Below are 23,444 nucleotides of genomic sequence, written 5' to 3'. Positions count from 1 at the left end.
ATTGGATTGGGGTGGATGTATACTGTATGTGGGATGAATGTGAATCTTTGAAGGCCAGAGGGTAGACTGTGTCAGGCTGAAAATTACCCTTCCCCGAGACATCAGCTCTTAATCCCCGGAATCTGTAAATATTACCTTATTTGAAAAAAAGGTCTTTTGTAGATATGAATGAGTATCTTGTCATAGGGAGATTATCTTGGCTTATCCCAGTGGACCCTAAATGTCACACTAGTGTCCTTGTAAGAGAGAGGCAGAGGAAAATTTCACACAGGGAAGAGGAGGAATGAGACCATGGTGGCTAAGATTGGAGTGATGTATCCACAAGCCAAAGAATGCTGGCACTGACCAAAAATTGAGAGAGGCAAGTAATGGAATCTTCCCTTGAGCTTCTGGGGGACACACAGCCCTGAAAAGACTTTGACTTCAGACTTGTGCATTCCAGAACTGTGAGGGAATAAAATTCTGTTGTGTAAACCAAGTTTGTGGTAATTTGTTACAGTAGCTTTTGGAAACTAGTACACTAGGCTTTTCATTTAGTCTAATTCTTAATCATTTTATGTAATGAACCTATATAAAATGTATGTGAGTACATATTGGTGTATATTGCAAACTGTTGGTAGTATATGTGTTGATCAAAAATATTTGGGCTTCAGCAAGTCAATAAACAAGTCGGTTTCAATGACAATTTGAAAGCAAGACTCTTCAGTCAATATTTTCTGTACTATCAATTTTGTTAAATTATCATGTATTTTTAAAAACTTAATTTGTCTATTTCTCATTTTCCTACATTTTTCATTGTTATATTTAGTAACTTTTAGCCCATATTTCTTCTCTGTGTTATCATATTGTAAATTTGAAGCAATTAAATGGATGATACTTAATGTGCTATATATAATAGTTAAACAATATATAAATATGTATGCGTAAAAAAGGATCTGCATGGATACAAATCATATAGTTTAATTATGTTTCAATTACTTTGCTTATTTTTCCCCAGTTGGGTTTTTGATGTCTGTTATGTTGCATTTTTCTTGCCTTTATTTTATGTTCTCCCATGAGCATAAACATAATAAACATAAACATATGTTCTCCCATGAGCATAAACAAAAATAATTATTGTTTTTGTACTATAACAACAATTGAGGCCTAGATTTTGAGTGCTTTTTAGTGTTTTTTTTCTTTTAAAAGATGCCAGCTTTGCTAGACTACATTTTAGTTTTTATTCTAAGAATAAAGGACAAGATTGCTTCAAAGAATCCTTAATATTTTGGAAATTTCTTTTCCTAACTTAATATTTTGGAATTTTCTTTTCCTAAAATCACTCTGATTTTATCTTGGGCAGCTAGGTGGATGGTGAGGACAGAGCAACATGAGGGCAACAGTAGTATAAATTTACCAGTAGTTGAAAAAACCATAACAGAAAATACTCATTTTCAACTGAATTCAATGTTAGACCAAGTTATCATGTTGACGAGTTAGTCTTCTTTGGTCAATTCTTGCCAACCAAATTATCTGCAGAATAGTTTCCACTGCTGCTTTGTCATAGCTATTTTTGTCCTGGTGCTCAATCCTGATGGCATGTTGTATTTGATGTTAACATTTTCATCAGGCAATCTAAATCATTTGCTTTCTAGTTCTCTGCTCACCAGCTGGCCCCATTGTGTACAGGGAGCCTTATGGCTCACAGTGAAAATTTGTAGGCAGGGACTGGGTTCTACTGTGAGCTGAGATCCCTGGAGCTCCATGAAAAGGAGAAAAAGAATGCCGTGTTTCCTGGATCTATGGAGGTGAGTGCATATTTCTTAATGAAGGATGGCCTTAGCAGTTTTATTTTGGAAATGTTTGCTGTCTCATTTTTCCAGGAATAAACACATGGGGATCACTGTAGTGTGGTTGAAACACTGGCTCATAGAGGCTTTTATTGTTTCCTTTCCTCATGCCTTTCAAATTCTTGCTTAACCACATGTTATGCTTGTCTTTATGATGTAATGTTTACTGCTGAGCCAGTCCAAGTTACCATGTACTTAAGAGACAAGTAGGTCTTTTGTTTAATCACCTTTTCTGCAGCGTGATTATTTGGCATATCAGTTTTATGCATATATGCAGAAGACATGCATAAAATTATTGGGGAACATTAATGATGAATTGCTGTGATAATTTCCCATGTGGAATTACCAATCTACTTTGTGATGCTAGTAAAGTGGAGGTATCTTTATTTGCCTGCTTGACTATATTTTTTATTTAGATTGCAAAGAAAGAGGAGAAAAACCCGCTAGTTCTATTATTGTTTTTACTTGATTTGCAATTGTATGGTAAGATGTTTCAGTCTTTTGTACAGATTTGTAATACTTTTTCTCACCCCTTTTTCAGGCTCCAGGAGTGGTACATACCAAGTACGTGCTGAGTAAACCAACTTTAACTTGAAACTCATATATCTGCTATGACAAATTTCATACAGCAGTTCTTAGTGTGAAGGCAACCCACATGTAACAATTTGGATAGTACAATTTGAAAATTCAATTGTATTTATTACTGTAATAATGTAATTATGTATATAATTATTATAAAACAATATTACTACATAAAACTATTACAATAATTTATTGTCATAGTAATTATGTTTTAAAATCTAATTGAGAATAACTCTTACAATGCATGTTGAAATAGGCTTTATCTAAAATAATGTAAATGCTCAGTTTATCTGTAGGATTGACTAAATTTGTAAGCAATATCTGTAACTTTTTGGTCTTCTACAATATGACAGTTGGCAATGTAGTGACTGTGAAAATATTGTGTCATTAATTTTGACCTCACACGCAAATGTTGGCTCATTATCTGTACAAATTAGTTAATAAAGTCCCACCAGGTTTAATCACAGATCTGTTTTATTCTTTCCTATCGTAAATGACATAAATATCATTGACACAGCAAAACTGGACTACCATCAAACAATAACATAAAGTAACATTGTTGATTTTAAATTTAGAAGCTCTGTGTCTACGGCACTGATCATTTTTTTGTATTGTTCTAAGAAATCTTTTTTTTTTCGACGGAGTCTTGCTCTGTTGCCAGGCTGGAGTGCAGTGGCACGATCTTGACTCACTGCAACCTCTGCCTCCTGGGTTCAAGCAATTCTCCTGCCTCAGCCTCCTGAGTAGCTGAGACTACAGGCGCGTGCCACCATGCCCTGCTAATTTTTGTATTTTAGTAGAGACAGGGTTTCACCATTTTGGCCAGAATGGTCTTGATCTCTTGACATCATGATCCGCCCTCCTCAGCCTCCCAAAGTGCTGAGATTACAGGCATGAGCCACCGCACCCAGCCAGAAGTCCTTTAAATTATTGTTATTGTAAGAACCACTGATAAGCATTAACGTATTTTATTTGATTTTTTTCTCTTTTCTATCCATTTCTTTATAATTTGAAAGAGGCTTTATTGAGCCCTGAAATTTCCAGAGGAATAAATGCAATTGCAAATATGAGATGACGTATGATTAATTCTTAGAATGGATAACATATCCTCTAAGTAAATAGAATCTCATTATTGCTTATGTAGGCTCAGTAGTCTTGCTGGTATGGAGACTGATTATATTCATCTCTGATTTGAAGAGAATGGATGAGAGGAAACTTACCATGTATACAGGATATCAAGTCTAACTTTTATGGGTTGATGTCATGTAAACAGACTTTCACTTTAACAATATGGATTTGAATTGTTTGGGTCCACTTATATGTGGATTTTTTTCAATACATATAGTGAAAAATTTTTTTGGAGAGTTTTGACAGTTTTAAAAACTTGTAGATGAACCATGTTGCATAGAAATATTTTTTTAAAATAAAAAGTTATGCCATGAGTGCAAAATATATATATAGATGTTAGTCTGTATTATTTACTATAATAAAAATTTTAAATTTATCACAACTTACATATACAAACATTTACAGAACATACATAGTGCCATTTGCAGTTGAGATGAATGTAAACAAATGTAAAGATGCAATATTAAATCATAATTGCCTAAAATTAACTGTAGTGCATATTGTATTACTGTAATAATTTCATAGCCACCTCCTGTTGCTATTTTGGTGAGCTCAACTGTTGCAGGTATCAGCTTAAAATGCCATGTGATGCTAATCATCTCCATGGGAGCAGTTTGTCTTTCCAATAAATTGTGTATTACAGTAAAAAGTGATCTCAGCCAGGTGTGGTGGCTCAAGCCTGTAACCCCAGCATTTTGGGAGTTAAGGGGGGCGGACCACTTGACCAAGCCCAGGAGTTTGAGACTAGCCTGGGTAGCATCGCAAAACCCCATCTCTACAAAACATACAAAAAATTAGCCAGATGTGGTGATGTGTGCCTAGCACCAGCTACTCAGGAGGCTGAGGTGGGGGGATCACCTGAGCCTGGGAGGTCGAGCCCCATTCAGCAGAGATCACACCACTGTACTCCAGCCTGGGTGATAGAGTGAGTGAGACACTATCTCAAAGAAAAAGATCTCTTGTGGTTTTTTGCGTATTTTTCATTGTTTAGTGCAATACTGTAAACTCTGAATAACATCATGAAACACATAGGAAGTGCCACTATTGATTTTGGAAGTGCTCCCAAAAAGCAGAAAAAAAGTTGTGACATTATAAGAAAAGGTTTTATTGCTTGATATGTACCATAGATTGAGGTCTGCTGCTGCAATTGCCCACGAATTTTGAGATAATACAGTGTAAGGACCATTGTAAAAAAAAGAAAAGGAAATTTGTGAAACTGTTGCTGCAGCTATGCTGGCAGGTGCAAAAATTTTGTACTTTCTGCAAAATTCCTTTTTGTCTCATATTGAAAATTCAGCTTTTAGTGAATGCAGGCTTACTATAAGAAAGGCATACTAATAGACACAAATATGATTTTTAAAGAGCAAAAATTTTTTTTTTTTGAGATGGAGTTTCGCTCTGTTGCCCAGGCTGGAGTGCAGTGGTGCAATCTCAGCTCACTGCAACCTCCACCTCCCGGGGTCAAGCAATTCTCCTGCTTCATCGTCCTGAGTAGCTGAGAATATAGGCATGTGCCACCATGCCTGGCTAATTTTTGTATTTTTAGTAGAGACGGGGTTTCACCCTGTTGGCCAGGCTGGTCTTGAAGTCCTGACCTCAGGTGATCCACCCACCTCGGCCTCCCAATGTGCTAGGATTACAGGTGTGAGCCACTGTGCCCGGCCTAAAAAGCAAAATTATTATATGATAAATTAAAGCAAAGCAAAGATGAAGAATTTATCAATTCTCCAGCTTTTTCAAACAAAAGCTGGAGAATTTAATGTCAGCAAAGGATGGTTTGATAATTTTAAAAACAGGTTTGGCTTAAAAATTGTCAAACACAGGAGAAGCAGCTTCTGCCAACAAAGCAGCAGCACAAGCATTTCCAGATGCCACTAAGAATCTCATTGAGGAGAAATGGATATCTTCCTGAACAAATTTTTAATGCAGATAGAATTGTCCTACTCTGGAAGAAAGAAATGCCACAAAGGACATTTATTAGTAAGGAAGAGAAACAAGCCCCAGGATTTAAGTCAGGAAAGGATAGGCTAACTGTACTGTTTTGTACAAATGCAGTTGGGTTTATAATCAGGACCTCCCTTATCTATAGAGCTGTTAACTCCCAAGCCTTGAAGGGAAACTATAAACACCAGCTGGCAGTCTTTTGGTTGTATAACAAGAAAGCCTGGATGACAGAATGCTTTTTCTGGATTGGTTCCATCAATGCTTTGTCCCTGAAATCAGGAAGTACATTGCTAGTAAGGGACTGCATTTTAAAGTTCTTTTGATATTAGACAATGTCTCCAGCCACCCAGAACCCCGTGAGTTCAACACTGAAGACATCTGAATGGTCTGCTTGCCCCCTAAGACAATGTATCTAATTCAGCCCCTAGATTGTATAATAAGGAGGACCTTTAAAGCTTATTACACATGGTATTGTATGGAAAGGTTGTCAATGCTATAGAAGAGAACCCCAGCAGAGAGAATGTCATGAAAGTCTGGAAGAATTACACCACTGAAGATGCTATCATTGTTATAGAAAAAGCCATGAAGCCTGAAACATAAAATTCTACTGGAGAAAACTGTGTCTAAATGTTGTACATGATCTTATGACACAACCAATCAGGGAAATCACAAAAGAGATTGTGGATATGGCAAAACAAAACAAAACAAAAGGTGAAGGGACAAGGGTCCCAAGATATGGATCGTGGAGAGATTCAAGAGGTAACAGACACCAAATCAGAGGAATTAACAGAAGACAACTTGATGGTGATGAGTGCCTCCAAACCAGTGCCAGACTATGGGAAGAAGACAGAGAAGAAGCAATGCCAGAAAACAAATTGACATTAGACAAGCTGGCAGAATGGTTCGGATTATTCAAGACTGCTTTTGACTTCTTTTATGGCATGGACACTTCTATGATATGGGTACTGACACTGAAGCAAATAGTGGAAGAAGGATTGCTGCCTTATAGGAACCTTTCTAGATGAATGAAAAGCAAAAAATCGGGCAGAAATTACAGTGTGCTTTCACAAAATTACACCCAGTGCGCCTGCCTTTCCTGCTTCCCCTTTTACCCCTTCCACATCTGTCTCTGTCACCCCTTGAGACAGCAAGACCAACCCCTCCTCTTCTTCTTCCTCAGCCTACTTAACATGAAGATGATGAGGGTGAAGACCTTTATGATGATCCACTTCCACTTAATGAATAGTAGATATATTTTCTCTTCCATATTATCTTAATAACATTTGCTTTTCTCTAGTTTCTTTATTGTAATAATATAGTATACAATACATATAACATGCAAAACACGCATTAATTGACTGTTTATGTTATTGGTAATGCTTTCAGCCAAAACTAGGCTATTAGTAGTTACATTTTGGGGGAGTCAAAATTTAACCATGGATTTTCAACTGTGCAATGGTTTGGCACCACTAACCCCTGTGTAGTTCAAGGGTCAACTGTATATAAAAATCTTGTGGTGGGTTAAAACTCCTAAAATCCATTAAAGATAAGCACATTTAATCATGACAGGCAGAGTGTTAAGAATTTTGTTCAAAGGTTATAGCTTGGTGGAAAAATAATGTATATGTAATGGTTTTTAAGCAGAGGCATAAAATGGATTATTTTAAAATTTAATTAGTAGATAATCATAAATTTAAAACCCCTGATGACAATCCAAGCTTAATACCTATAATACAGATAGTTTTCAGGAGAGTCTCACTTATATATAAATAATTTAGATATTTTTATATATAATATAAAATAAATGAGACTCTGTAAATGAGAATCTTGAAAATTATCTGTATTATGAATATAAATATATTTATATATAAATAAATGATACTCTCTTGGAAATGATCTGTATGTTTATCTCTTGAAAAAATATATAAAGAACACTATTTCTCAAGCTCTGATCCACAGAGTACCTCAAAATTACTAGAAATGCCTATTAAAATTCAGTTTTCTAGGGGCCATTCTGCTCCTGATAAATCAAAATTTGGGGTCAAAGCCCAAGAAACTAGATTTTTAACGGCAACTGCATGTGAGTCTGATGTAAAGTTTAATAACTACTGATATAGAGACTTTGAGACAAGTAGATCAAAAAGAGGAATATGAACACAGTAGGAAGACAAAAGTTACCTACTAGAGGAGAACAATTAGTTTTAGTGATATTGGTACAAGAAAATAATTCTGACATTTTAATATTTTTCAGACCATACATGCTTTAATATGTATTTCTCTGATTAAATAAGCTTTGATGTTGTCATAAATGATAATATGAAATTATATTTCCAAATGGGTTCGGTTTCCTTTGCCTATTTATAATATTTTGTGTTTTGTTTATTGACAAAAATAACAAAAACAAATCTATTTTGTAAAACAAAAATACATCTATATGCAATTGAAGAGGACTAAACTTGCTTATATGAGAGAGGTAAATCCTTACAAAGATAGAAATTAGATAACTTAAATTTATGAGTTTTATTATACCTTCAATTTTAATGAAATTTTTAGGTTATTATTTTTTCCAGATTTAAAAAATTTTATGTAATAGACAAAAGTGACAATCTGTAATTATAGATCTAATATATTACCATTTTTTGTTTTAGAAAAGTTCTATGACTGTGGGAAAATGGGGGAAATGGTGCCTGGGAAAGCTGATTTTGCCAAATGTTGAATTCCTAGCTCTCCTGTGAAAGAAAGTGCTCCTTAAACACAGCATTATCTTTCCCTGAGCAATATGAATGCCTTTGTCCAACACAGTGTACTTAGCAATATGTGAAAATTATCTGCAAGAATAACCTCCCAAGGCATGAAAACTTAGCAGATGTGTTACACAGGGAGATCATAGCAGGGAGGTGTATTAAGATCTCCCCAGCATTGATTTCTGAGTCTGCAGTATAATTCTTTCCAGTTGTTCTAGTTCTCTTACCAAATGATAGCCACAACCTTTAATATCTTTACTTTTTTATTTTGAAAGACCAACGTTTAACAGTAATTTCTTGAATGATTTAAATGTGAGGAAAATAACTCAGACATTTTTTGAGAACTTTTTAAGATAAGAAATTTGTGTGGGCCAACTTTTCATTTGTTTATTATTATGTATTGTATATTTGACTACATTTTATTAGTTTTATCTAATCCTTTTATTCATTATTTATCACTTCTTACATATGTTTATTTACTTAGTTTATCTTAAGTACTCAAAAAGTATAGAAGTTGTATTGTAAATTTGAGTCTGCTTTCACTTACCCAAATTCCATTCCCATTCCCAGCAGTAACAATTGTTATTCATTTAACGAGATTATGTCTGGACTTTGTCTTTACAAATACATAAGAACATACACAATTTTTTTAAACAACAAATTGGATCCACTGAAACTTTTATTTAACTTTGTAATATGAACATTTACCATATAAGGTTATAAGACAATATAAAATCTATCTCATTTCATTTATAGCATAGCTATAAATCAATCTAATCTCTCATTAATGTTTTATATATATATATATATTTTTCTGCATACTTAGGCAATATTTTCCCCGAGAGATATATCCCTATAAGTTTGACTACTGGTTTAAAATATAAATTATGGTTTATTCCTGAATTTAAGTAGAAATGTCTAGTGTTTCACCAAATCTGATGTTTAAAATGGGTTTCTGATTGATTCAGACTTTGGTTTCAAATATTAGTTCTATTCCTAGATTATTGGGAGTTTTCACAAATATTGCATGATAAATTTTTAATAATGAATCTTTTGAGATGATTTTGTGTGTTTTTCTTCTAAATTGTTAATATGGGAATGTTATTAGGATAGTATATTATACGGATATATTTCTTTATATTGGACATTTCTTGCATGCTGAGACAAACTCTTCTTAACCATGCTCTACTTTTGTTCTGACACACTGCTATATTTATCTTACTAGCCTTATAGTAAGTCCATTTGCATTTATTTGAACAAATTACATCAGCTTGTAGATTTCTTTTTTAGGTATTATTATTGACTTAGTATTAGTAGCTTCATAATTTGAATTTAGATGATCATCCTTTTAATGCCATGGAGGAATTTAAATTACATAGAAACTATCTGGTCCTCAGATATTAGATAATATTTCTGTGGTAGGCAAAATATGACAACTCTCTCCTCTCCCCAAAGATAGCCATAATTTAATCCCTGGAACCTGGTACTTTCCACAGCAAAGAGATTTTGTAGATGTGATTAAAGTTAATGTCCTTGAGATGGAAATTTTATTCCAGATTATCTAAGGAGGCCCAATCTGATCATGAGTAATTGAAAGTGGAAAAATACAGAGCAGGAATGGGGCAAAAAGATGTGACTGAAGAAGGACCTGACCCATATGAAGACAGAGAAAATGAAGGATAGATTCCTTGGGGCTGCAAACCAAGGAATGTAGTCGCCCCTGGAAGCTGGAAATGGACCTCAAGTTTACAGCCAGTAAGAAAATGGCTACCTTGGTCCTACAGCTGCAAGAAACAGAATTCTGCCAATAACCTGAATGCACAGGAAGCAGATTCTTTCCCAGAGACTCCAGAAAGGGGTGCAGCATTGCTGACTCTTGGAATTTAGCCCTGTGAGACCCATGCTGGACTTCTGACCCACAGAACTGTAAGATAATAAATGTGTGTTGTTTTAATGCACTAAATATGTGGTCATTGGTTATGAATCAATAGAAAACAAATTTAATTTTTTTACTTTAATCAATGCTTGTCTATCAATTGTTTCATTATTTTTATAAGAAAATGGGATTTACATTATATAAACATAAAATTCACAATGGGCTGTGTTATGCAATAACTAGTATAGAGATTTAGATGGAATAGCATACACATTTCAAAAATATGAGGTTATAAATAAGATATAGAAGATATTAGATTAGATACAATTTTAAATACCTAGTTATTTTTATCGTATAAATTAAGTTTAAAAATTCACTTATTAGTGTGTTTTCTTTATCAAACTGATTTCATTTTTTATTTGGTGGGGATGGTTAATGGTGCTTTAAAATATTTTGGTATGATTACCTCTATTATATATAAAATTCAAAAAAAATAGAATTTTCCGGTTTCTCTGGAAAAGATTTGACTTCTATTTTAACTTCTATTCAGCACCAAGTTAAAGTTTCTAAAGTTAAAAAGGGTCTTTGAAAAATTCACTTTTAGTTTTCTTCTTAATGAGAAATTGACCATAATTTGTTTTGAGTTATGTAGTAACAAAAAATGTACCCCAAAAATGTGGTAGGTACTTTTCAGGCTTTCAGAGGATCAGAGCCCATTTTAGAACAACTCTGGTATTATTTTGGAACTTTCTCTTTCAAAATGGAATTGATTTTAAGTTTTACATATGTCTGTACATACATGCTTGTTTGTTTGTTTGTTTTTTAACACATCCATGTATTTCATATGCATTTCACTTACTGATATAAAGGGGTAGGTGGTTTTCCTGGACCTTTGCGCTCTGGTGGCTACATGACTTTCCCACCATGTGACAGGGGTCCCAGATCTCTTAATCCTTTCCCTTCCTCTCCAGATAGTCTTCGTCCTTGTCTGAGTTTTCGGGTTTGTTATTTTAATTTGCTAAGAATTTGTGATTTTGTCTTGTCCTGGAAAAGGATGCTTTTGCAACGTAACATTGTTCAGACTATTTTATTTGTTTATAAAAATGTAGAAATGCCTTTAGGTGTGGAAAAGAAATGCCAGTTACTGCAGTAGCCTTGAAAATGGCCTCCAAATGGCTTTTCCTTCCTATGATATCTTTGTTTTCTTTTTTTGTAGCCTATAAGGTGAAACTTGTGACACTTTCTGCTTTATTATAAACATGAGTAGCCTATATTTATTGGCTAAAGTATTTTCTACTTAAATTGTTTATCTTTGGGTAATTTGGGTCCAGTCCCAAGTGGGCCCTTGTCTACAGGCCAGGGTGAATAAGTTCATCCAACGTTCTTAGATTTTTTTTTCCTTAAAGATTAATTACAGCATAATATGGGAATAGAAAACTGGTCATTTCCTTATCAAGGGTTTATTGCAAGTACTTGTATATTGGTTTCTTTTAGGTCTGGCAACTGCGAGTGTAAGTTACTTCTCCCTATAGTTACCTTACCACAGAATAATCTGTTGTAAATCATTCATAATGGCCTGCCAGTTACTGTGGAAAAAAAAATAATTGCAAAACATTGCAGGGTTCAACTACAAATATATTTAATACTCTTGGTCATCTTTTTCTGAACAAATAGTGATGAATTATTTAAAATATTTAAAAAGCAAAAGTCATGATAGTATTACTCTGTAATCAAGATCAGCCAAACATGAAAAGGAAAGGTATTGAATGGGGGGGCAATGCCGACTTGTTGGCATCCTCGAGTGGGGGACTTTAGATTGCTAGCATCATCCTACATATAATGGACATTTTTGGAAATGCAAGTAGGGAAAGGCAAGGTAGAAAGGCAATAAGAAAAAAAAAAGAAAAAAAAAGCCTCACAATGGAGAAAGAGGACAAAACGTAGAGACATGGAAAAATGTTGACTTCAAGTATTTCACAACTTTCAAAGGTCAGGGAGGAGCTGTGAAGAGACAGTTATAAAAATTTGTTCATTGTTGTGCCAGCACTGAGCTAAATATTTGTGAAAGCTAATTGATAGAATGTACCAACTCTATGAGATAGGTTTTATTATTTTCCCGACAAAGAAAACTGGGATTCAGAGATTTTACAGTTTAAATAACTGGCCTGGAGTGGATCTGCTATTAGGACATGGGCTGGCTGACTCCAGCATCTATTTTTTAGCTGCTTCCTATGGCTTCTACTATGCTCTTTACTGATAATCAGATTGGAATATTTTTAGTTAATGAGAATGATACTTTCAACATGTGAATTTTTTCTTCATTGAATCTTTAAGAATGAATAAATCACTTCTTGATATAATGAAGAAAACATGTAATATACTTCTGATATTTTGATAACTGGATATTAAATATCTCTACCATTGTGTAGAAAGGTAGATAATTTGATATAAAAATACCATTAATAGTTTAGATCTTTTTTAGTGAATTGAAAATATTGCATTACTTAAAAGCAAATTTGATCTAAGATGGTCCAATTTCATATAAGTAAATACATTCGTTACATATGGGGAGTATACTGTGATATTTTGTCTTTTCTAAGTAATATTGTCATAGACACATTCCCTTCATTACAAAGTATTCTCTAGGAAATAGAAGTCAAACCCTTTATTCTAAAGTATGTATTTCTATTCTTAACAACTTGTTTGTTGTACAGCAGTGGTTTAAATGGTTATAGAGAAGCTTCTAGAACAATTTTTTGTGTCAACATTCTTTAACCACAACATTATGCAGGATTTTCTGGTTGACTTTCTGCTCTTCCTCAAACCCAAACTGAAATCACAGAAGTAGAGGAAATATGTCCACTTACTCTTACTTCTTTCTGTCTTTACTTGGACATTGTCACAGTTGCCTGAACCCAAAACCACAGCAAAATAGAAAATAGTCTCCTTGGAAACACATTTGCTCTATAAAATAATTGTCACTAAATACTTTGCGATCAACAAACTGTTAACTTTCAAATGCTTTTGGATAATATTACTGCTAACTTAAAATTAGCAAAGTTTAGTCAATTTCAATACACATATTGGGAGCCCAGGAAAATATTACCTTGGAGAATTTTATTAACTAATATAGCTCTGAATGATTTCAGTTTCCCTGGTTAACCTCTCCCTCAATAAGCTGGTATTCTGTGCATGCTTGTGGTATTATATTAGTTTTGCCAAGAATTCCTTAGATAAATCAGGCCTATGTTTTGTTTTTGATATCATGTAGTTTTTATATATTTTTACTTGGTATTTGTAAAAGAAGTAATAATTCTTAGCATAATTGGACATAGAAGATCCATTAGGACTTCATGGACATACATATCTATGAAATGTATGTAAATTTTTGGCCAGTTTGAGAGGATGAACAAAAAGAAAAGGAATTTTTTTATAGTCTGGAATCTCCCCCAAATAATCTTAGTATCAGATATATTGAAATAATGTAAGATTTGTGGCTATGTTCTACTACAGACCAAGCTCAGTATTACAGTGTCTCAGATAAAAGGGTGTCAGATCAAATCCAAGGAATAAACTGTGGGGAAATGGGCTCTCAAGGGCTTTGAGGAGGTGGAAGCCAAGGTGCTGTTCGTGGAAACCTGGGTATAACTGTTTTCTCCAGGGAAAGGATGTGAACTTGCTAACACTGGGATTGTCTTCAGGATATCTGTAACTAATTCTGCTAACATCACAGACTGTGTAAGGGCACAGGGACTTGAATAGTGATAAAAACTTTAAATAATTAAAGACTAGTAAGAAATTCAGCTTCTCAGGTCTGACACTGTCATCGGTAATCACATGTGCCCGTTAGGGATTCTGGGAGCCAAGGTTATTACATTGACAGAACTGTACCAGTTTTCCAGCATAGAACAATGTATAGCCACCTTCCTTCTGAGAAGAATTTACACACGTATTTTAGTTAAATTCAGAACTTGATCTCAACTTTTAGTGAATTTTCACATGTGTGTGGGTATTTGAATGGGAGGAGGTCACAGGGTGGTTTCACACCAAATTATGGTTCATTCAAATGGAGGCCCTTATTCTGAATAATGTTTATCTTAATTCATTGCATTGAGAATATACATTTTCTGCCTAAGAAGGTACAATTCATTTTATATTCATAACTCAGTGATTTTACTTTCACTTTATGTTTTAGAGTGCTTATTAGGTGTACTGTGATCGTGTTTTATATTGTTACTTTAAGGTATTTTTATTGTTTTCATATTATTCTCTACTTACGTTTATAAAGGCCTGTCTTTGCAACTAGATTGCGAGTCCCTTGTTGATAGTCATCGCTCACATACCACTTTTGTTCTCTGCAAATGGTATAGTGAAGTGGCAAACTGAATTGAGCTGAATAGAATCAAACTGAATTCCAATGTATGATTTGAGTTCAGATTTTAAAACTAGAACTATGTGTTTATTATGTCTTGCCCTATGATGGCGATTAGCACATTGATCAATAAAGGTTGTATTTATAAACTCAGGGTGTGAAAATAAAGATAATGGCAGATTCTCCCTGCAATAGAAGAAGACATTTGATCTCATTGGCAATGGCAGCTCTAGCACCTGCTGTGATTTACTGAAGAGTACTGCTTTCCTTTGGAAGGCCTGCTAGTGCAGAGGGTTTTCAAAGTCATACGGATGTGACCCAATTTTCTTGTCTTTCAGTGTCAATACATTTGTATAAATATAAATGTTGTTAACAGTTTCAGCTCAAATGTCACCAAAATAGGTGCTAAGAAAATGGAATAAAAAGCAAAAATTGATTAGTACAATCACTGTTTTGCATGATAAATGATCATTTTGGGTAAATGCATCAAAAGGCAGACAATAGAACTGTTCTGCAAGCAATAAATGTGCTAAATTTATTCTTAACTTGATATAATTAATATTAATTTTTTCTGAATGTTGCTACAGACATGTGCATATGAGTTCAGCCATGTGAAAGAGTGACTTGTACTTCTTTATGTCTCTTCACAAACTGTGGTCTTCATATTCTTCATGATTGCATCAGTAAGGGAGTTATTAAGAGAAAAGATTGCCATTTTTTATATGAATATTTAGGTTCTTGGGTATTTCAAGGCTCAGGTTGGAGGAAATCATTTAATTAAATTAATTTTTAACTAAGGTGGTGAGACTGAGGGCTTGTGGAACTGTTGTGCTAAATCAGAACTTATATCGTTTAACAGATTTCTTGCATGATTCATTAGAATACAAGAATGTGTTCAAATGAAACATCATTTTAATTTTATCACTCGTGTTGGGGTGCAAGAACTGAGATGAATTTCCTCATAGTTTCTTTTTCAAAAAGCCTTTATTTAAAGCTCTAAATATCAGTAATATTCATATAATGCTATATCTGATAAGTTGTCTTTTCCATATTGGATTATTACAAATAGCAATATTATAATATGTATACATTTGAAAATATGTTATTTACCAGTTAAAATTCCAATTGTGACTGTTTCTTCTTTAATGATAAAGTCTTCAATTTTTTATAAGTTAAAAATCTATTTTATTTGTTTTTAGGGAATCCCAGGATTTCCTGGAAACCGAGGATTAATGGGCCAAAAGGTAAGTATTCATGAGAGTTAGCTTTGGGCCTGGATCTGCTCATTTAATGCATTGTTGTCTACAATAAAATACAGTTTTACATTTGTGGTAACAGTTAATTTTTCAAATATTATATAATTTTAGAAGCCATTGTTTTGGCTTTACAAATTTGTATATATTGTTTTGTGGTTGTTTTATATAGATAATATTAATTTAGATTTACATTATATGCTTCCTCCTTTACTTTGTTACTTTTCAACTTTGTTCTCTAACATAATTATGGCATAATTTACTTCTTTATAGTTAATTTACTTAACTATATTTTTGAATGTCTTTTTAGTACAGATATCTTGGTAATAAACTTTCAGTTTTTATTTAATTATAAACTTCTTTATTTTGCTCTTGTTTTGAAGGACAGTTTTGTAGACTATACAACTCAAAGTTGACAATTATTTTCTCTTAGTAAATTGAAGATTTTCTTCTATGGTTTTTTTGGCTTTCATTGTTAACTTTGAAAAATCTGCTGTCATTCTAATTATCATTCTTTTGTAAGTGATCTGTTTCTTTCTTTTGGAACCTTTTAAGGTATTTTATTTGTTTTTAGTGTTCTTCAAATTCACTACAATATGTCTAGACATGGATATGTGTTTATTCATCTTGCTGGGAATTCAGTTTGCTTCTTTGCTCTGTGGAATTATTTCCAGTAGTTCTGGAAAGAATCACCATTATCTCCATATGACCTCTGCTCCATTCTCTGTTTCTGGAATTCTGGTTAGACATTTTTTTAATTTCTTCTAATTTTATGCTCTACATCTCTTTTTAGCATTACCTACCATATTTCCATAGTTTTGGTTGTCTTACATTCTGGTTAAATGTTTTAGATATACCTTATAGTTTACTTATTCTTTATTGTGTCTAATCTGTTAGAATGATCAATTGATTTTTTTAAAAAATGATAAACTCATAATTTTCACTTTTAGAGTTTATAATTTTTTAAACCACAACTTTTTGTTCTTGAAGTCTCTTGTTATATTTTCAGTACTAATAGTCTTTCATGATTCTGTTTTTTTAATTTAAAAAAATCTCATATCTAGTTCTAAATTGTTTGTAACAATTCTAATATCTGCAGTTAATTATTTATTATTTATTATTCTCATTCCTGTAGCTTGCTGTCTCTTGTTTCTATATTGTTTATTATGAGCTCATTGCTTCATCTTAATTTAGAGGGTGTCCTGTCAGCCTAACTAGGAAATGAAGACCTGCCTTTTGCTGGTAGCCATGGATACCATTTCAGCCCCCTTTGAAAGTCCTGAGTCATCATAGGTATTGAAGATTCCTGCTTCCTTTCCATGACTGGCCAGCATTCAGTTTCCCAAGAGCTGAAGATCCACCCTCAGATACTTCCACTTTTCTTGGCTTCTACAGTTCTGTCTCTGGCATGGTTTCTGTATAGTTCAAATTCTCATAATTATAGCCCCAACTCAAAGTATATTTCATTAAAATGAGAGATCTTTGAATACCTCTCCTACTTCTTGGAAGACCAGCACTCTCTCACAGAGGATGTTCCTTCTAGGATTTTTGTTCTGGACTTAGAGGACCTAGTCAGCCGCAACCCTGGAAGTTGAAGTCTAATGCTGTTATTTTTTTACTCTATTTTTCTTTATTAATTTATGTTCACTATCATATTTCTTAAACTCTATGATAAATAGAAACATTTTTCACCTGATTTTTATTTCTGTTGTTTACCAACTCCATCTAAGCTACTAGGTCTTCCTTTGAAAGAATAGCAAATGTTACTACAAATGTCATAATAAAAATATTGAGAGTAAATCCTCAGACTCTATGCCAAGGTCTTTAAGGCCTTGCTCCTTCCTTACAGTAGTGGAAGAGAAAGCAGAAAAAGGTGAACTGATTGATATTCAATTGTCATTCCATTGTGCTTTGGCAGAAACTTTCTTGAAATAAATTGATAATTTATAATTTATAATGTTTTTAATATTTGATTTTTTAGGGAGAAATTGGGCCTCCAGGACAGCAAGGAAAAAAAGGAGCCCCAGGGATGCCTGTATGTTGATGTCATTATCATCAATGTGTTTGCAGTGTTGCTACTACCTACTAGGAGTTCATATTCAAGAGTTCATAAAAATGTAGGGGATACAGCAATAAAATATTTGAGGTCCATGAATTCCATTCCGTTGTATGAAACATATTATGTCTATGTGCATTTTTCTAAAAGAGTAAAGATTTCTTCAGTTTCTCAAAAAGTTGGCCACTCAAAAAAACATCAGGGACCCTAACTGTAGATAAATTAGAAAACATATATTCTAGCTATTAATTTAAAAATACTAAGTACCATTAAGTCTAAATCTCAGTGATTTTTTATTTTAAATTAAATTCACAAACATATTACACTAATGGGAAAGAATATGTATAGAAGACATAGTATGGGAAGCTCCTAAAATAGAGTAAATTATTTTAGAATTTTCAAGAGTGAAGATGGCATATGAAACTGATTCAAAATTATGAAAATTCATGTGTGCAAGAATCGCCCCCGAAATTTTAAGTTTATTGCTAGAAGTGATGTTGATTTTAATATATGAATCAAATTGTCTGTTATAGGTTCATATTGAGATTATATTTTCTAATGATATAATGATTTTTTAATCCCTTTTCCTTTGTAAAGTGTGTTAAATATGTATAATAGTATTTAAAGTAGAATCTAAATTAAATCAAGTCCTAATTGAAAGAGTAGTTATCATTTTTTATTTTGAATGTTATGATTAAAGATACGGCCATTTTGTACCTTGAAGAAAGATTATCCAGAGAGTTTATTAGAATGTAACTCTTTTAAAATATTGTTCAAGATAATAGAATTCTAAGTAATGTTAATCAGGATAACATCTATGAAGACACCTAATTCTTAGCCATCCTAACAAAATAAAAAGTGTAGAAAAAAATTTTTTTTCTTTATATTTTTCTTTTACTAGCTCTCCATTTTCTCTATTTGTAGTTTTTGTAAGCAATAGAATCATAAGCGCTCTGCTAGCCTTCATGCTATCTTGCATAGTTTGATTTTTTACTTTTATTATCCTTTATGGATGTATGGTGGAGTAACTTTCCAAATATTGTATTATATTTTCAGATCTGTATTATAATTTAGTGAATTAATTATGAGAATGTGTAACTTGGAAATTGATTTAATATTTTTTAATAATCTTCTCTAAGTTACTCTTGAAATTCCTTTTTAAAATTGTAGGGTTTAATGGGAAGCAATGGCTCACCAGGCCAGCCTGGAACACCGGGATCTAAGGTAAATATGATAAAATAAACAAGACTGGGAACTTTGTATAATCACAGTGGTCATTTATAACTGATGAAAATTTTACTACTACTTTGATTGTATTTTAAATGTGGTTTTTATTCTATGAAAAAAAATCACTTGTAAGAATTAAATCTGGCAAGGCTCAGCATAAGAAACAGGCTAAAGTAAAGCTCATCCTGTTATGTTGGAAAGGGTCCAGAATCTCCTGCTGCTCAGCCCCCTTCTCCCTTTTTGGTGTCTTGGCGTCTAGTATTGAGGAATACTAGAGCTGTATGGAGGAGCTCAGTGCCAAAACCACCAGTCTAGAGCATTCATAGTTATGAATATCTCTTACAATATCAGTTTTCTAGTCTTCTTTTTGGTATTTTTATTTAGTGGAATGTATATAGAGTGCCTTGTAAATTATACTGGTTCTGTGAGTAAGAGCATATTATCTTTACTTTTAGATTTTAAATAAGTAAGGCAAGCTTAACAAATATATTTAGGATATGAGGTCAGTTATTCTCAAGGTAGAACTGAAACTCTTTGAATGTCATTATTTGACCATTTTCTAGCTATATGTAATCCTGTGGTACGATAACTATTTTGTTTTCTTGGTTAACCAGAGGATCAGACAAAACACTCAGAAAACTGTTCCCAACTATTTTGCAAATAGATTCTAGGACAGCCTTCCAAAAGGAAGTGATGGAATTGCTATTTTGGAAGCAGTCAACCTTTGACTAAGCATTGCCTCAGGGGAATAGACCCTGGCGTATGAGTAGATGACCTAATCTATTTTACTTTTAATTTCTAAAGTATTTAGAAAAGAGAAAAAAAGACATGAGAGCCCAATAATGAGAAAAGGTAGCTGCTCTTCCATCAGTGGTAGACCCTTGTGGATCCTTGGTGTATTGTGGGCTCCAGCAGCTATAGATACACACAGAGTTGGTATAATACACTGGAATGACTGAGCTTGCTAAGCAGGTCTCCACAGTTTCTCAAGGTCATTTTGTAAGAAAATACCCCTTATTAACTGGTGCACAATGGGCTCTCTCAATGTCTTTTGGATTCTCTAATTCTTAAGAATGCAGCCTAAAATTTCATCAGGTTTTTTTTTTTTTTCATTAGATACACCACACTGTTGATTCACACTGTGTTGAAGGTCAATTGTATCTGTTGGACTTTCCGTAAAAGGTTTTAGAACAATGTGTGCTGTCTACCACTTAAGCAGATTCTGCTGATTTGGCTGGGTAGGCCAGTGAGGATTTCCAGTATCACAGTTTGTTTATTTTTACATGAATTACTCTAAAGTTGGTTTTCTGCATCTTGTGCTTGTACAATTATTTTGTTAAAAGTAGATCTAAGAAGTTAAAATTACACATATTAAAAATACACATAATCTTTTCAATGAAACATTTTAATTTTTTTCTTGCTGTATATTAGGTGTTGGAAACTTTTTCTGAAAAGGGACAGAAAGTAAATATTTCAGGCTTATAGAGAGCCATACAAGTCTCTGTTGTAACTACTCAATTTTACCATTATAGTGCAAAATTGGCCACAGGCAATACCTAATCAAATGGGTATGGGGTGTGGCTATGTTCTGGTTAAACTTTAAGAACTTGCATTGGGCTGGATTTAACCCATGGGTCATAGTGTACTGACCTCTATATTCGTTTCTTTCTGCTAGTTTTGTCAGCTTATGTTTGTGGCTTGTGCTGTCAATATCACTGATAGAAGTTCTAGGGTGAGACAAAAATGTATTCAGTAGGGCAGAGATAAGGCTGAAACTGAGGCAGATCTTTAGAAAACCTCTAATTTATATTATAATACTTAAAAATAGCTGCAGAAACATTTATAAGCCTATTTAACTATACTATGTTTTGGTTTTAAAAAACATTATCTGCCCTTTACTCGGTATGTATCCAAAGGAATATAAATCATTCTGTTACAAAGATACAAGCACACATATGTTCACTGCAGCACTATTCACAATAGAAAAGACATGGATTGAACCCAAATGCCCATCAGTGATAGACTGGAAAAAGAACCATGGAATATTATGCAGCCATAAAAAAGAACGAGGTCATGTCCTTTGCCAGGGATATGGATACAGCTGGAAGTCATTATCCTCAGCAATCTAATACAGGAACAGAAAACCAAACACCACACGTTCTCACTTATAAGTGGGAGCTGAACAATGAGAACACATGGACACAGGGAGAGGAACAACACACACTGGGGCCTGTTAGTAGGGGAGGGAGGTTGGGAGTGGAAGAGCATCATAAAAAATAGCTAATGCATGCTGGGCTTAATACCTAGGTGATGGGTTGATAGGTGCAGCAAACCACCGTGGCACATGTTTACCTATGTAACAAACTTGCACATCCTGCACATATAACCCAGAACTTAAAAAGATAATAATTATCTAAATAATATTAAAATATATTAGCTTTATCGAGTCAGATAACTTTCAACAAATCTCATGTCTGTGAATTTCAGTTTAATAACTTATAAAATTAGAAATTTTAAGGAATCATTCTGTGGTTCAATAACACTGTTATGTGCTAAATGCTTTAATTAAATCTAATGTGATCTTCACGTGTTTCTTACCACGAGCAGCCTACAAAACTTTTTTAAAAGCTGAAAATGGCATTGGTTTGCCTCACTGATTAGTAAACCCAAGTTGGTTGTGGGTAATTATTGTGTTCCCCTTCTAGGTGTCACACCAACCTGCTTAATTATGGGCTTTTGCCAGACATTGGGTTGTGATATCAGGTATCAAAGTATTTGAAAACCAGAACTACATTTGACAATCTCTCCTTATTAGCCAGAAGACTTGTTTTCTCTTTCTCTATCCACTTTTCCTTTTCTGTATTACATTCTTTGCCCTGTCAACTTAGCCTTGTACTCCTAGTTTCCATCTGTTAGAAAGAACTGCACTGGAATCCTGAAAAAGCACAAACTAAACATTTTCTGATTCACACTTCTTCAAAAAAGCCATTGTGCATTTGAAGCTACTTTTCTTTCCTTCAGTTGCATACTGAAGATGAGTCCTACTGAGAAAGTGAGACAGGATAATGATGAGGATCTCAGCCCGGAGGATGCTGTTAAAATACGTGTCTCCCACCTGTGCAATGTGGTGGCTGGACTTATTAGTGCTGGCCACTAAAGATTCGACTCTCCTCCCTTATACTTGAAGCTACCAGCTTTAACACAGGTTTTTAGAGAGGCTTATGAATGTTTGGAACCCCTTCCTTGCCTAAAAGAATTTTTCATTTTTCTTAATATATAGGTCTAATGTACAGAGTCTATCAAACAATCGGAAAGTTAAAAATGTAAAAGTTATTTTAAATATATTCCCTTAAGTGTCTATATCAGATATATTATGACAGAATTGTTTTTAAAAAACTCCAATGTTTTTGATGTGTTGACAGGGAAGCAAAGGTGAACCTGGAATTCAAGGGATGCCTGGGGCTTCTGGGCTCAAGGTAATTTTGATGCATTTGAAAATATTTTCAAAGAAATTATAATGTAAATTCCCCTCATTATTTAAGAAAATTAACATTTTGTATCTCTGAAGAGATACATGAAGTTAAGGATTACCTTTATCATGAAATTAAGGTACCTGAAATGAAATTGTCAATACAGAGTTTCATTTCTGTTTTTTAGATACTTTGTCATTGGATAATAAAGATATACACTTTGGCTTAATTTTTTGAAAAATGGTAAAATTGTATGCAAACATGAACTTACTTTCTGGTCCAGAGAATAGATTTCCCTTAAACAGCTGAAAACAAGAGCGTGTAGTTCTCATGAATGATACTGTTCTTTGTTTGCTTATGGGAGTTTCATCTTTGATATAGAACTCACAATGGCCTTTACCAGTTTCCTCCAAACCACATGGGTTGATGTTTATTTCAATGGGATTTTTAATACACTTCCAACCTTCAAAAATCTAGAGAATGATTTGATGGCTAGGAAGTAAGTACAGTAAGCAAAGAGAATAAAGCCTCCTTTTCTTTTAAAACAGAGAGTGATCTTTAGTTGATGTTACAGAGTTTTGGACTAACGGTAAAACACAAAACGAAACAGAACCATGAAGCATGTTCAGGATTATGTTGCATCTCTTACAAATGTATCCTAAATATGTCAATGCATTATTAATACGTGCTTGCAAATAATTTATTTAAGACTTTAAAACAAAAAACTTTATTTCAGAAAGGACAATTCCTGTAGGATGATGGAGAGTGGAGAACTGGAATTAAGATAACTCATGTAATACACCCTGTACTGAAAAATAGCTCAATAATTTATTTCTAACAAAATAATATTACACATATGTAAATAAATACATATAAATAATTAAATTTAACTACCAGGATGTTCATTCCAATATTTTTTATAAAAACAAAAATTGTGAAAACTGTAATGTTTAACAATAAGAA

General features: G+C 33.5%; 1 protein-coding gene across 4 annotated transcripts in view; it reads left to right on the top strand.

The window, feature by feature from the left end:
* The window catches only part of COL21A1 (collagen type XXI alpha 1 chain), a 189,281-nt gene that overhangs the window by 152,639 nt on the left and 13,198 nt on the right, over positions 1 to 23,444 (top strand). For all 4 annotated transcript variants that reach the window (XM_063707667.1, XM_063707669.1, XM_063707668.1 and 1 more), the window contains 4 exons: positions 15,675 to 15,719; positions 17,710 to 17,763; positions 18,955 to 19,008; positions 22,434 to 22,487. In XM_063707667.1, coding sequence (XP_063563737.1) covers positions 15,675 to 15,719; positions 17,710 to 17,763; positions 18,955 to 19,008; positions 22,434 to 22,487 — 207 coding nt within the window. The remainder of the gene's footprint in view (positions 1 to 15,674; positions 15,720 to 17,709; positions 17,764 to 18,954; positions 19,009 to 22,433; positions 22,488 to 23,444) is intronic.

The sequence above is a fragment of the Gorilla gorilla genome, chromosome 5 (assembly GCF_029281585.2).
Source record: "Gorilla gorilla gorilla isolate KB3781 chromosome 5, NHGRI_mGorGor1-v2.1_pri, whole genome shotgun sequence".
NCBI lineage: Eukaryota > Metazoa > Chordata > Mammalia > Primates > Hominidae > Gorilla > Gorilla gorilla.
This window is presented reverse-complemented; position numbering and strand designations above follow the sequence as displayed.